The sequence below is a fragment of the Phocoena phocoena genome, chromosome 9 (genome assembly GCF_963924675.1).
Source record: "Phocoena phocoena chromosome 9, mPhoPho1.1, whole genome shotgun sequence".
NCBI classification, from domain to species: Eukaryota; Metazoa; Chordata; class Mammalia; order Artiodactyla; family Phocoenidae; genus Phocoena; species Phocoena phocoena.
This window is the reverse complement of record NC_089227.1, coordinates 105901785-105917703: the sequence shown is the minus strand read 5'-3', so window position 1 is coordinate 105917703 and position 15919 is coordinate 105901785. Positions and strand designations below refer to the sequence as shown.

General features: G+C 44.9%; 1 protein-coding gene across 1 annotated transcript in view; it reads right to left on the bottom strand.

Annotated features, from left to right (window-relative positions):
• DYNC2I1 (dynein 2 intermediate chain 1) overlaps positions 1 to 15919 on the bottom strand; it is a 45702-nt gene that overhangs the window by 27618 nt on the left and 2165 nt on the right. Inside the window, exons 2-7 of the mRNA XM_065883636.1 lie at positions 8968 to 9021; positions 7759 to 8158; positions 4678 to 4769; positions 2289 to 2579; positions 1984 to 2039; positions 628 to 682 (exon numbers count right to left, since the gene is read on the bottom strand). Of these exons, the coding sequence (XP_065739708.1) occupies positions 628 to 682; positions 1984 to 2039; positions 2289 to 2579; positions 4678 to 4769; positions 7759 to 8158; positions 8968 to 9021 (948 nt within the window). The remainder of the gene's footprint in view (positions 1 to 627; positions 683 to 1983; positions 2040 to 2288; positions 2580 to 4677; positions 4770 to 7758; positions 8159 to 8967; positions 9022 to 15919) is intronic.

Below are 15919 nucleotides of genomic sequence, written 5' to 3'. Positions count from 1 at the left end.
TGAGGGCGTCAGTGATAATAACGAATGTTTGACAGAATTCGCCAGTGAGGTCATCTGAGCCTGGGTCGCTCTGTGGAGAGATTTTCTACACTAACACAGTTTTGTTACTAACCACAGAGCTACTCAGACTTTCTGTTTCTTCTTGAGGCAATTCCACCAATTTATGTCTTCCAGGAATTTCCCTTTCATCTAAATTGTCTAATCTGCTAGCACGAAATGCTGTCATTCTATTAGTGAAAGTGGGTGCTAAAGTCTCAATCACCGTTGAATTTTCTATTTCTCCCTTTAATTCTGTCAGTTTTTGCTTCTCGTATTTTGTGCCTCTTTTGTGAGGTGCATGTTCATTTATAAATGTCACATCTTCCTGCAAGCTAATTATTCTATTACTACCATACGTTCCTCCACCTCTAGTCCAGCCACTCAAGCTCTGTTACAGCTGCTGTTTGATGGTTTACCTTGTCCATCTTTTTACTTTTAATCCATTTGAGTCTTTGAATCTAAAATGTATCTCTTCTGTGCCTCCTGGAATAGCCAACCAAATAAGCCATCTGCAAACAAGGCCCGCCTCAGGGTCTGAGTCGCAGGACCACGCCCACTGCATAACAGAATCAGTGTGAAGTGTCTTACCTTCCTTCTGGAATCTTTATCTTTCCCATTATTCCTCTCTAAATTCTCTGCATGCCTAGGAAGCAAATATGATCAAAATCAAAATTAATTTTAAACGAAGACTTGAAAATTAAAACATTGACATCCCAGTGAAGGCTCAGCAACTGATATGATTAAGATGGCAGTAGTTTGGCATATTGCAAAGCATGCTATGTTAGAACTATGAATACTCAATCCTTTTTTAAACCATTTTTACTGTTTCAGCAGTAGTACAAGATAGGAAATATCTTCAGTAGAGAGAGAAGAAACTATGCGTTTTAACAAACTTGTGTTTGTGTATGACTCTAAATCCTTATAAGACTTCTAGAATATTCCTGTAATTTTATTAGAGAATCTCCCAAATGTTATTTTGTGTTTAATATAATATTTGTATTTCCAAAAGAAAGATTTATCTTGAAATATGTTCTATTCTTTAATCATATTTTATATGTTTACCTGGGACCTAAAATAAAGGCTTTCAAAATTGCAAGTTGATTTTCAATTTTTGGAACTTACATTCATACCAATTCAACACAGCATACGTTTAAAAACATACAGAACCAAGCAAAAGCTTCACTGTGCATTCCAGCAGATCTGCAACATAAAATCCAGGAATCTGCACCCCCAGGTTTAAGAACTAACTTTGTTCAAACTTGTAAGAATTTGGGCAAGGCATTTAACCTGAGTCTTCCTAATCTGCGAAAAAGAATTACCAAATATAGTTGTCACAAAGAACAAATTATAACGCAGAGCTCATATACAAAATGAGGGTTTACACACAAACTCTAATCTGTAATCTTCATGAGCCGCACAAAATAGGTATCATCCAGGCTTCACCAGAAAAGATGAGGCTCCAAAGGGCCACCCAACATCCCAGGGAAGATGCAGATGTGCAGCGGCCTGGCCAATGCCCTGGCCTTTGTCTGACTTGCAAACACTGGGCAGCGGTGGTCTGCGGGCGTGTCTGCGCTTAGTGTTTAGGGGAGGTGAACCATAGGCCGGTAAAAGGTGCCCAACAGCCCACCTGCAGACGCTCTCCCCTCGCAAAGCAGAGACTCCCAAGCAAATCGGTGACGGTGGACGGTCTAACGCTGCATGAGCAAGTATGCAAAAGGCAGAACAGGACTAATGATTCATTGATATAACAAGCTTCCAAGCTCCACGAGTACACCAAAAATACAATTTAGAGGGTTTGCATTGAGAGTAAATGAGGTGCATCTATAATTTATTCTCACTTACTGGCCCTAATCAGGCCCAACAAGAAAAATTCATTTTGAAGCATTGTGTGAGAACTGTGTTGTAAACAGAATAAACAACCAAAGGACGAATATTCCTTACTCGCTTCCAGTCCCATCTCTCTTCGAACTTGCACCTCGATTTCTGCGTTCACCATTCTATCAAAAAAAATTCCATAACCATTAGTTAGTATATCATAATGAAGTAACCGTAACTAGTGAGCTCTGTAAAGGAGGTCATGAGCTCAAAATTTAACAACAGCATCGATGTTACAGGCATCTCTTAAAATAACGGTTTTTACAACCTCTCTTTAGTAAATAAGGGGCTTGACATAAGGGAGGTGAATAAGGTACACCAAAAGGGGATGCGCCCTTCTCTGAGGGGGCTGACGCATCAGGAAATGGTACCTCGGCCTCCCTCCTCCTGTGCTCCTTCTTGCCCACGCTGCTTCGGCGCTTCTCCTCGTCCACATGGAAGCCTTCTTTATGGCGTTTTTCTTTATGCCTTTCTTCCCCTTCCTTGTCAGAGAATGAATTGCTTTTTTCTTTTGAATACTTCTCTCTTTTCTCCCTTGTGCTGCTTTTTTCTCGATGTTTCTTTTCTCTGTCTGGCTCTTTCTGCTTCCTGTGTCGTCTTTCACCTTCTTCTTTATAGAGCCAATACTTGAGAGGATTGTCTTTGCTGTCACCATACTGCAACTTTGGACGTGACATTGAAAAACACATGAGCGTATAAAACAGACGCCTGCTGTCTTATATACACATTACAGCAAACACAGGGAAAGACACAGAGCTCCCCTGGCTCTCGCTCCCCTGTCCTGCCACAGGCACCTTCCCATACTCACCTGGCGATGGGAAAGGAAACCACGCAGACCACACACACACACACACACACACACACACACACACACACACACACGACAACAGACACCGCAGCCAGCAGCCTCGCCCTAAGGAGGAGCGTCGTCCCGATTCCTCTGCATGGCGGACACCCTTGCCCTTCCTGCCGCCCTCTCCTCGACTCCCCCGCGTCCTGAGCGCTACCAACACGCAAGGCCCTCCTGAGAGAGCCATGTGACTTGTCTGGAAGGACATCTGCTTTCGTAGGCGCACACTGCGCCTCTCTTCATGGCACACAGCTCACATGTCTGCCCCCACCCGCAGGGAGATGGTTCAGCCATCCCTGCATCCCCCAAGCCTCCAGGGATGTCCAGGGACCACGGGTGCCGAGGCCACAAGGCAGCGATCTGCAAGCTTACACAGTGGGTCATGAGCGCCCGGTTCGGGGAGCATCACCACCATGTCTCAGCAGGACCCAAACTGAACCGTCCTTCTCCGTTCACTCAGGGCCTCCTCCGCCTCTGTTCCCCGTGGTTCCATCCCCTCCAGCCCCCACCCGCTCTGCTCATGGCCACCAGGATAACCTTCCCAAAGAGAAACATGGAGAAGCTCCTCAGGTGTGAAGTTAGATTCCTGCACACCCATCACAGACTGAATTCGAAGGGAATTAAAGATTTACCGTTAAAAAATTATGAGGACCCAGAACAAAACACAGGCGACTCCTTACATGACACCAGCGTGGGGAAGAGGGCTCTCCAAGCATCACAACAACAACAGAAATAAGGAAAGACAGACCTGACTACTTCATAACTTTAAACTTACTTATAAAAATAACAACTGCACAGTAAAACAAACAGAACACTGACATATATAACTAGCAGAGAGCTCATCTTTAAAGTACTCTTAAAGTTAACAATACACCCCACTAGACAAGTATGCAGACGTACACAGGTAGTAACTAATAATAGGACAATAAACCCTTTTATAAAATGCCCTTTGGGGACTTCCCTGGTGGTCCAGTGGATAAGACTCTGTGCTCCCAATGCAGGGGGCCCAGGTTCGATCCCTGGTCGGGGAAATAGATCTCACATGCATGCCGCAACTAAGAGTTACATGCCACGACTAAGGAGCCAGTGAGCCACAGCTAAGGAGCCTACCTGCCGCAACTAAGACCCAGCACAGCCAAATAAATAAATAAATAAAAATAAGTATTTTTTAAAAATACCCTCTGCTTCTGAATCAAATTAGCAAATGTTAAAAATTATGATAATGCCCACTTGCTGCTTAGGACATGGGGAATCACACTCTGATGTATGAACAATTACAGTCTAATGTAAAACAAATGGGGTAACACTTACTTTGATCTAGCAAGTTCACTTCCAGAAATTAATCATAAGGAAATAATTATGAATAAACGCAAAAAGTTTATACCATGGATGTCTTTACAATACCAAAAAAATTTAGAAGCAACGTAAGTATCCAAAAAAAAGCAGATGTGTCCAGAAAACATCATTGAATACTGTATTCTGCAGGTATTAAAATACTATAGACAGACGTGACAGCTCAGAAAAAATGCTCCAAGTGCATCAGAACAGTTACAAAACAGTAAAACTCCAACGTAAGGAAATAAAGCTTCTATGCACATATCCAAACACATACACTTATATGAATATATGTACATAAACCTATAGGGCATATATCTAAACATTATCAGTAATTATCTCTGTTTTTTTAAATTTTTTCTCTTATTATTATTTGCATTTTGTAAATTTTCCAAGATAACCAAGGTTTACTCTTGGAATTGGAGAAACACACTTGCCTGTGAGAACTTAGTGCCTGAGAACTGTCCTAGGTCTTAGATTCCGTTTTACAGTATTTTCCAGAAGCCCTCAAACACCTGTGCCTGAGCGCCCTGAGCTTTGCAGCTGGAGCCCCTCCCAGGCCTCGCCCTACGTACCTTTCTTTCTCGGTATCTTCTTTCTCTCTCCTCATCTCCTCTCTCAGAGTCTTTAGCTCTCCGTTCCCCCTCTGCAATTCTTGCTTTACTTACTACAAAAATAAAACGGACTTTTAACATTCTCAAACTTTAGCACAGCAAAAATATCTTCTAACATCCTGCTGCAGTCTTTACTGTAGGTATCACACAGTAACACATATGAAAACATATTCTTTAATTAAAACACATTCTCCAATCTCAAGAATGGAAAGTTCTAGAATCTAAACTTAAAATGGAATAAAGAAGGAAACCTGGAAAGCATGTCAGAAGAACGCCTGGGAACCCGAGAGGGGCCCCGGCCCAAACACAGGCCTTTGGAGCTCCTGCCCTGGACTGAGATGCTCAGGGAAGCAAAGTCCAGTCCAGCTGGGCAGACTGCTTCATTCATCTGCAGGCAAAAGCCGGCTTCGGATGACTGGGGGACTGCCCCCCGCCCCGGGTCTCCCACAGCCCTGCCGCCTGGGGCACATGGATGCAGGAGGCCCTGTGATGCAGGTGGGTGCACCCATCCCACCCCATGATCTCTCCCTGCCATGGGGGAACCCAACAGAGCCACCTCAGTCACTGGTGACGCCTGCAGCCCCGTTCAGTAGTGAAAAACTAGACTTTCATTTTTGAATTTGCACCAAGTTATTAGGCTTAAAACTAAAAGAATCCACATTTTTAAAGGTGAGGACAAAATTCAACATACAGAGATCATCGAAACAAAGTTCATTCACTCCAGAAGTATTCACCAGGGGCTTCCCTGGTGGCGCAGTGGTTAAGAATATGCCTGCCAATGCAGGGGACACAGGTTCGAGCCCTGGTCCAGAAAGATCCCATATGCCACGGAGCAACTAAGCCCGTGTGCCACAACTACTGAGCCTGCGCTCTAGAGCCTGCGAGCCACAATTACTGAGCCCACGTGCCACAACTACTGAAGCCCGCACACCTAGAGCCCGTGCTCTGCAACAAGAGAAGCCACCGCAATGAGAAGCCCACGCACCGCAACAAAGAGTAGCCCCTGCTTGATGCAACTAAAGAAAGCCTGCGCGCAGCAACGAAGACCCAGTGCAGCCATAAATAAATAAATAAATTTATTAAAAAAACAAAAGTATTCACCAAACCTGACCACTTTCTAGGAGCCTGGGGTACACAAGATCAAAACAACCAGTGGGGGTCTCCTGGGGGTACACAGGAGTGAAGGGCTGGGTTCCAAGAGACTGGAGAGAAAGAGTGGGGGGTCAGGATGACCGTCAGGATTTCTGACCTAAGGAAGGAAGGGAGGGCCCCGGGGATCCAGGGGAGACACAGAGGAGATGAGAGAAGAGGCACGAAAACAACCAGGGGAGGAGGGAGGACCGTCAGAGTCTAGTTGTGCAATGAGTCTCTCCAGAGCAGCCCACTCAACACTGCACTGAAAAACCAGATCAGGTAGCAGACCAAAGGACTGATCTGAAACCAAAACAGACTGTATTACTAAAAAGTACCGGGCTTCCCTGGGGGCACAATGGTTAGGAGTCCACCTGCCAGTGCAGGGGACACAGGTTCCAGCCCTGGTCCAGGAAGATCCCACATGCCGTGGAGCAACTAAGCCTGTGCGCCACAACTACTGAGCCTATACTCTAGAGCCCGCGAGCCACAACTACTGAGCCCGTGCACCACAACTACCGAGCCCACGTGCCACAGCTACTGAAGCCCGCACGCCTAGAGCCCACAAGCCACAACTACTGAGCCCACGTGCCACAACTACTGAGCCCGCGTGCCACAACTACTGAAGCCCACATGCCACAACTACTGAAGCCCACGCGCCACAGCTACTGAGCCCACGTGCCACAGCTACTGAAGCCTGCACACCTAGAGCCTGCGTGCCACAACTACTGAGCCCACGAGCCACAACTACTGAGCTCGTGTGCCACAGCTACTGAGCCTGCGCTCTGGAGCCCGCGTGCCACAACTACTGAGCCTGCGCACCACAGCTACTGAACCCACATGCCACAGCTACTGAAGCCCACATGCCTAGAGCCCACGAGCCACAACTACTGAGCCCATGTGCCACAACTACTGAGTCTGTGTGCCACAACTACGGAAGCCCATGTGCCACAACTACTGAAGCCCACGTGCCTAGAGCCCGTGCTCCACAACAAGAGAAGCCACTACAATGAGAAGCCCATGAAGAGGAACGAAGAGTAGCCACCGCTCGCTGCAACTAGAGAAAGCCTGTGCACAGCAACGGAGACCCAACACAGCCGTAACTAACTAAACAAATAAATTTATTTTAAAAATAAAAAATTTAATTAAATTTAAAAATACCAAGAACATCAAAATAATAATCCTAAAGAGAGGCAATGGATAGTAAGGTAGTCAGTGTTAAACTTAATTAGAGATAACCCTCTTAACCCCAGCTCTGCCCCAGCATTCGGCCTGGCAGAGATGCACACTCGGGTCCTCGGGGCCTGAGCCCCTGCACAGGAGGGACACACTCCAACAGGGACCACAAACCGAGGTCCTAGTCCCATCGTGTTCACAGCCTGAGGATTCTAAGAGTCACTACATGCTCTTCTCATATGTTCCTTTTTTGTTTATGTTGGCTAGTTTGAATTTTTTTATAGGAAGCAGACACTATTTGCATAATAAAAAATAATGAAGATACTTATTTCCATTTTGGGGAGGAAAAAGTTATGTACCTCTACCTTAGAATTCCCAGGAATTTGGACAAATAATATTTAAATACGGCTTAAATCTGACACTTTTGAGGAATTCTCTTTTATCAAAGAGCATTATTTTTGTTTATTTACAACGTGGATTGTGATCTATTGAGGTAATAAACCTAAAATATACTTCAATGGTAAAACTCCAGCAAATCATGAGAAAACTGTTACTCCTTTTGTTCACTGAAATGAGTTTTAAAATAACCCGAAAGAAAAGAGTGCAAAGAGCACACGCGTGCACCACCGGGGCCTCCCACTTCACAGCCAAAGCCGAGACCTTCATAAAAACCAGGAGCGAAAACAAGCGGGGAGGGGCCACCTCCAAGGAGGAAAGTGCCCCCGAGTCACAGACCTGCCCGCCTGCGCTCAGGCCTGTCTCGGTCCCTGTCGCGGTCGCGGTCGCCGCCCAGCCGGCTGGGGTGCACGGCCACCTGCCGCAGCTCCGCTGGCCGCGCCCGGCCCCTCTCATGCTCCTTCGCTCGGCCGTGGGGCTTCTCCGCGTCCCGCTCCCGGTGCTTCTCCTGTGGCCGGCCCCTGTCCTTCCTGCTGTCCCGCGGCTTGTCCCTGTCCCCGCGGGGGCGCCCCCCGGCAGCCTGGCCGTCCCTCTCGGCCGCGCTGTCTCTGTACTCGGCGTCACGGTCTGGGGTGCTGGGTCTGCGCTCTTTGCGGTCCGCCCGGTCCGCCTCTGACTCCCTCCGCGGCTTCCTGGCTCTGGGCCTCGTCTCTTCCGTGGGTCTGGCTGATCGAGCGGCCTGCGCGAGAGAAGGACAATGGGGCTCTGAACCCAGGCTCACACTCACTGAAGGGCCCTAGGAAGCGCTGGCGTCAACTGCTCCCCGTCCCGGCACGACGGGCCGGGACGCAGACTCTGGAACCCGCAGAAGCGGGCTCAGCTTGGCAGCCCGTGCTTGGCGAGGCGCTCACTTACAGGGACGTCCCCGTGTGCTGGCAGATCAAACCTAAAGCGCTACGTGGGTCAGAAAGAAAAGAAAGGGGCGCTGAGGCTGTGCGGGAAAGTCTCCAGGACACTATCCGCCGGGGCCCCCCTCAAGGAACAAGGACTCTTGTCGGAAACTCTCAGGAGGTCGTTTGTTTGGCCATGCTGCGCAGCATGCGGGATCTTAGTTCCATGACCAGGATCGAACCCGAGCCCCCCCCCCCACCCCCGCACTGGAAGCACGGAGTCTGAAACACTGCCGGACCACCGGGAAAGCCCCCTCTCAGGAGCTCTTGATTGCAACCCCTCAGCCCCGCACACACATGCACACAGACCGCACACGCGCACACGCGCTCACACACTCACAAGGCCCGAGCTCTGAACGCTGACAGGAACCCGACTGGTGGAATGCTGGGCCGAACTGGGACGGAAAACCCGATCCAAGAGGGTTCCAGAGCAATTAACCACATGGCTTTCTCTCTGAGTCAAAGCACCTCTGAGATGAGCCACACGGAAGCAAAGTTGTGCAGAGCTGAGAACCCGGTAACACCGGGCAAGATTACCATCCAGGGTCCAAATAGACCCAGCTCAAATCTTTTTTCCCAGATCTTTAAAATATATTACCCAAAGGTGTTTTCTGAGCTCATCTTCTTTCCAAGTATCATCTTTGGTTCTTCTCTAAAAAGAAAAGTATAGAGTTAGAATTTTTAAAGTTTAAAGTATCTAATTTTTTATGCTCCAGTGAGCTGATTTTTCATCAGACCATTTTAGTCAATGGCAATCCTCGGTATGCCAGAAATTACTGTCTATCTACAAGAATAAAAGGCAATACGAACACCAATTTTTTAAAATTACCCACAAATGATCACAGGCTACTTCATATTCATGCTGCTCCGAGGCTCGGGCCCACCACAGGCACCCAGCCCCACCTCCCCTCGGTGGACTCAGGGCGGACTCCTCGGTGGGATCTGTGCTGGGCAGGTGCCTCTTCAGGTGCTAAGAGCACACAAGCCCACAACAAGGGGCTCCGGCCACGTGCACGGGGTGATAAATAACAAAAACCACCAAGGATGTTTTCCCATAGAGAACAAGATAAATCTACCCTGTCTACCTCATTTCCCTTTGAGACACTCTGCCTTATACAGGGCGATTTGGTGTGTTTAAAATTTAAAGCAAATTGAGTACAAGTGAAAATGAAAACATATTCACGGATCAGCCACCAAAAATTCTCCTGTTGATGTGAAAATGAGGGAAGCAGAAAAAAATTCACAACAGCTCATAAACACTCTAAGGAGAAATAAATAAAAAGCAACCAGGCCAAGAATCTACTGAAGTACAACCAGAAAGTACATCGTGCTCTGCTGTCACTGGAACACATATTCTTTTCTGATAAATTGGTCGATTTAGCAAAAGGGGTCCACGGTAAGACGTGGTGAAGACGGTCAGCGGCAGTTAGCATAGCTATAACCGGCAGCTGCTGAACTTTAAAATGTTCTCTCTCAAGTTAACTGCTCTTTAGAGAGGTTAATACGTGACCCTTTCCAAACAAATGGGCCAAACCCGACAGAGAGCATACGCGCTGCTCGAGGAGCGGGTAGCCTCTGTGACCAGTGTGTGGGAAACGGGCTCTTCACGGCTGTGATTGTATTACTGAGGCCAATAGAGTAAAAACACCTGAAGGCAACAGGTCACCAGAGACCCCAGGGCTTCCCGGCCGCCTCTTCCGTTTTCACCAACAAAACCCAGCTTCGGGCTTTACTTCATCCTGAAGCTTTTCTTTCTTTCCTTTCTTTTTTCTCTTGTAAATTTTTAAAGCTGTAAAATGACACAGAGCTCCTTGTGCCCAACACAGCCCCATGTGTCACATGTATACCCAGAAACTCCACGCACAGCCCGTGTACGTGAGACCACAGCACTTCAGACCAGGAGCCCCCCTGCCCCGTGCCCTCCACTCAGCCAGGGTTCTGCCCTGTGAGGCAGGCAGGCAAGTAAATTAAAACTGACGCTCCAAGTAGGCAGGCAGCATTTCCTCCTGCGAGAGGAAGAAACCCCACCCTGAGAACAAAAGAAAACCCCAGGAGAGCTGCCTGAACAGCAGAACCTCCAACCTCCTTATCTAAGGATAACGTAAATACAGACATACCCCTCCTACTTACCTGTACATACAGGTATGTACGTGCTCACACTGCTCCATGTCCTTCCTGATCCAATCACGCCACACAGCTCTGCAGTGGACACTGCCTATATAACCACCGAATGATAACTGATGACAGACCGACATTACAACGCAGTGATCCCAGTTCAGGCAAACAAAAGCGGTGGCCATCGAGGGTCTGGTCTCAGACACGTACCTGCACCACTGAGAACCTGAACTTTTCCTGAACTGCAACAGATCCAAGAACACTACCAGTCATCAGAACAGCACCTGCCAGCTGCGAGGACCCCAGCCAAGCCCTCACTTCTTCCAAGCGCCAATGATAATTCTTGACAAACAGCTCATGGAGCTAACCGTTTTGCCTTTATAAGCCGCCCTCACTTTGCAGCTGAGAGAACACAGTTCAAGAGCTTGAATCTGTGTCTCCCAGGCTGCAGTCATAACAAACGCCAAATAAACACGTTTTTATCTCCATCAAGTCTCCATTTCTAAAATTTTGGTTAACACAACTTTTAAAACATCCTATAAACAAATCACAGAAAACTTAAGTTATGGAATAACTTATGAAAATGTAGAGAGATTGGTTCAAGATGGCGGAGTAGAAGGACGTGCTCTCACTCCCGCTTGCGAGAACACCGGAATCACAACTAACTGCTGAACAACCGTCGACAGGAAGACACTGGAACTCACCAGAAAAGATACCCACATCCAAAGACAAAGGAGAGGCCACAAAGAGACAGCAGGAGGGGCGCAATCACAGTAAAATCAAATCCCATAAGGGCTGGGTGGGTGACTCACAAACTGGAGAACACTTATACCACAGAAGTCCACCCACCGGATTGAAGGTTCTGAACCACACGTCAGGCTTCCCAACCTGGGGGTCCGGCAATGGGAGGAGGAATTCCTAGAGAATCAGACTTTGAAGGCTAGCGGGATTTGACTGCAGGACTTCGACAGGACTGGGGGAAACAGAGACTCCACTCTTGGAGGGCACACACAAAGCAGTGCGCATATCGGGACCCAGGGGAAGGAGCAGTGACCCCATAGGAGACTGAACCAGACCTACCTGCTAGTGTTGGAGGGTCTCCTGCACAGGCAGGGGGTGGCTGTGGCTCACTGTGGGACGCTGGCAGCAGAAGTTCTGGGAAGTACTCCCTGGCGTGAGCCCTCCCAGAGTCTGCCATTAGCCCCACCAAAGAGCCCGGGTAGGCTCCAGTGTTGGGTCGCCTTAGGCCAAACACCAACAGGGAGGGGACAAGCTGATTAAACTTTTACTGAGCTCTGCCCACCAGAGTAACAGCCAGCTCTACCACCACCAGTCCCTCCCGTCAGGAAACTTGCACAAGCCTCTTAGATAGCCTCATCTACCAGAGAGCAGGCAGCAGAAGCAAGAACTACAATCCTGCAGCCTGTGGAACAAAAACCCCATTCACAGAAAGATACAAAAGATGAAAAGGCACAGGGCTATGTACCAGATGAAGGAACAAGATAAAAACCCAGAAAAACAACTAAATGAAGTGGAGATAGGCAACCTTCCAGAAAAAGAATTCAGAATAATGATAGTGAAGATGGTCCAGGACCGAAAAAGAATGGAGGCAAAGTTAGAGAAGATGCAAGAAATGTTTAACAAAGATCTAGAAGAATTAAAGAACAAACAAACAGAGATGAACAATACAGTAACTGAAAAAGAAAATACACTAGAAGGAATCAATAGCAGAATAACTGAGGCAGAAGAACGGATAAGTGACCTGGAAGACAGAATGGTGGAATTCACTGCTGTGGAACAGAATAAAGAAAAAAGAGTGAAAAGAAGTGAAGACAGCCTAAGGGACCTCTGGGACAACATTAAATGCAACAACATTCGCATTATAGGGGTCCCAGAAGGAGAAGAGAGAGAGAAAGGACCCGAGAAAATATTTGAAGAGATTATAGTTGAAAACTTCCCTAACATGGGAAAGGAAATAGCCACCCAAGTCCAGGAAGCACAGAGAGACCCAGGCAGGATAAACCAAAGGAGAAACACGCTGAGACACATAATAATCAAATTGGCAAAAATTAAAGACAAAGAAAACTAATTTAAAGCAGCAAGGGTAAAATGACAAATAACATACAAGGGAACTCCCATAGGGTTAACAGCTGATTTCTCCGCAGAAACTCTACAAGCCAGAAGGGAGTGGCATGATATACTTAAAGTGATGAAAGGGAAGAACATACAACCAAGATTACTCTACCCAGCTAGGATTTCATTCAGATTCGATGGAGAAATCAAAAGCTTTACAGACAAGCAAAAGCTAAGAGAATTCACCACCACCAAACCAGCTCTACAACAAATGCTAAAGGAACGTCTCTAAGTGGGAAAGACATGAGAAGAAAAGGACCTACGAAAACAAACCCAAAACAATTAAGAAAATAGTCACAGGAACATACATATCGATAATTACCTTAAACATGAATGGATTAAATGCTCCAACCAAAAGACACAGGCTTGCTGAATGGATACAAAAACAAGACTCATATATATGCTGTCTACAAGAGACCCACTTCAGACCTAGGGACACATACAGACTGAAAGTGAGGGTATGGAAAAAGATATTCCATGCAAATGGAAATCAAAAGAAAGCTGGAGTAGCTATACTCATATCAGAAAAAATAGACTTTAAAATAAAGAATGTTACAAGAGACAAGGAAGGACACTACATAATGATCAAGGGAACAATCCAAGAAGAAGATATAACAATTGTAAATATATATGCACCCAACATAAGAGCACCTCAATACATAAGGCAACTGCTAACAGCTATAAAAGAGGAAATCGACAGTAACACAATAATAGTGGGGGACTTTAACACCTCACTTACACCAATGGACAGATCATCCAAATAGAAAATTAATAAGGAAACACAAGCTTTAAATGACACGATAGACCAGATAGATTTGATTGATATTTATAAGACATTCCATCCAAAAACAGCAGATTACACTTTCTTCTCAAGTGCACACAGAACATTCTCCAGGATAGATCACATCTTGGGTCATAAATCAAGCCTCAGTAAATTTAAGAAAATTGAAATCATATCAAGCATCTTTTCTGACCACAACGCTATGAGATTAGAAATGAATTACAGGGAAAAAAACGTAAAAGACACAGACACATGGAGGCTAAACAATACGTTACTAAATAACCAAGAGATCACTGAAGAAATCAAAGAGGAAATCAAAAAATACCTAAGGACAAATGACAATGAAAACACGGTGATCCAAAACCTATGGGATGTGGCAAAAGCAGTTCTAAGCGGGAAGTTTATAGCTATACAAGCCTACCTCAAGAAACAAGAAAAATCTCAAATAAACAACCTAACCTTACACCTAAAGGAACTAGAGAAAGAAGAACAAACAAAACCCAAAATTAGCAGAAGGAAAGAAATCATAAAGATCAGAGCAGAAATAAATGAAATAGAAACAAAGAAAGCAATAGCAAGAATCAATAAAACTAAAAGCTGGTTCCTTGAGAAGATAAGGAAAATTGATAAACCATTAGGCCGACTCATCAAGAAAAAGAGGGAGAGGACTCAAATCAATAAAATTAGAAATGAAAAAGGAGAAGTTACAATAGACACCTCAGAAATACAAAGCATTCTAAGAGATTGCTACAAGCAACTCTATGCAAATAAAATGGACAAACTGGAAGAAATGGACAAATTCTTAGAAAGGTATAACCTTCCAAGACTGAACCAAAAAGAAACAGAAAATATGAACAGACCAATCACAAGTAATGAAATTGAAACTGTGATTAAAAATCTTCCAACAAACAAAAGTCCAGGACCAGATGGCTTCACAGGTGAATTCTATCAAACATTTAAAGAAGAGCTAACACCCATCCTTCTCAAACTCTTCCAAAAAATTGTAGAGGAAGGAACACTCCCAAACTCATTCTATGAGGCCACCATCACCCTGATACCAAAACCAGACAAAGATACTACAAAAAAAGAAAATTATAGACCAATATCACTGATGAATATAGATGCAAAAATCCTCAACAAAATACTAGCAAACAGAATCCAACAGCACGTTAAAAGGATCATACACCATGATCAAGTGGGATTCGTACCAGGGATGCAAGGATTCTACAATATACGCAAATCAATCAATGTGATACACCATAGTAACAAGTTGAAGAATAAAAACCATATGATCATCTCAATAGATGCAGAAAAAGCTTTTGACAAAACTCAACACCCATTTATGATAAAAACTCTCCAAAAAGTGGGCATAGAGGGAACCTACCTCAACATAATAAAGGCCATATATGACAAACCCACAGCAAATATTCTCAATGGTGAAAAACTGAAAGCATTTCCTCTAAGATCAGGAACAAGACAAGGATGTCAACTCTCACCACTATTATTCAACATAGCTTTGGAAGTCCTAGCCATGGCAATCAGAGAAGAAAAAGAAATAAAAGGAATACAAATTGGAAAAGAAGAAGTAAAACTGTCACTGTTTGCAGATGACATGATACCATACACAGAGAATCCTAAAGATGACACCAGAAAACTACTAGAACTAATCAATGAATTTGGTAAATTTGCAGGAGACAAAATTAATGCACAGAAATCTCTTGCATTCCTATACACTAATGATGAAAAATTTGAAAGAGAAATTAAGGAAACACCTCCATTTACCACTGCAACAAAAAGAATAAAATACCTAGGAATAAACCTACCTAAGACAAAAGACCTGTATGCAGAAAACTATAAGACACTGAGGAAAGAAATTAAAGATGATACAAACAGATGGAGAGATACACCATGTTCTTGGATTGGAAGAATCAATATTGTGAAAATGACTATACTACCCAAAGCAATCCCTATCAAATTACCAACAGCATTTTTTACAGAACAGAACTAGAACTAGAACAAAAAATCTTAAAATTTGTATGGAGACACAAAAGACCCTGAATAGCCAAAGCAATCTTGAGGGAAAAAAAAGGAGCTGAAGGAATCAGACTCCCTGACTTCAGACTATACTACGAAGCTACAGTAATCAAGTCAATATGGTACTGGCACAAAAACAGAAATATAGATCAATGGAACAAGATACAAAGCCCAGAGATAAACCCACGCACCTATGGTCAACTAATCTATGACAAAGGAGGCAAGGATATACAATGGAGAAAAGGCAGTCTCTTCAATAAGTGGTGCTGGGAAAACTGGACAGCTACATGTAAAAGAATGAAATTAGAACACTCCCTAACACCATACATAAAAATAAACTCAAAATGGATTAGATAGCTAAATGTAAGACGGGGCACTATAAAACTCTTAGAGGAAAACACAGGAAGAACACTCTTTGACATAAACTAGAGCAAGATCTTTTTTGATCCACCTCCTACAGTAATGGAAATAAAAACAAAACTAAACA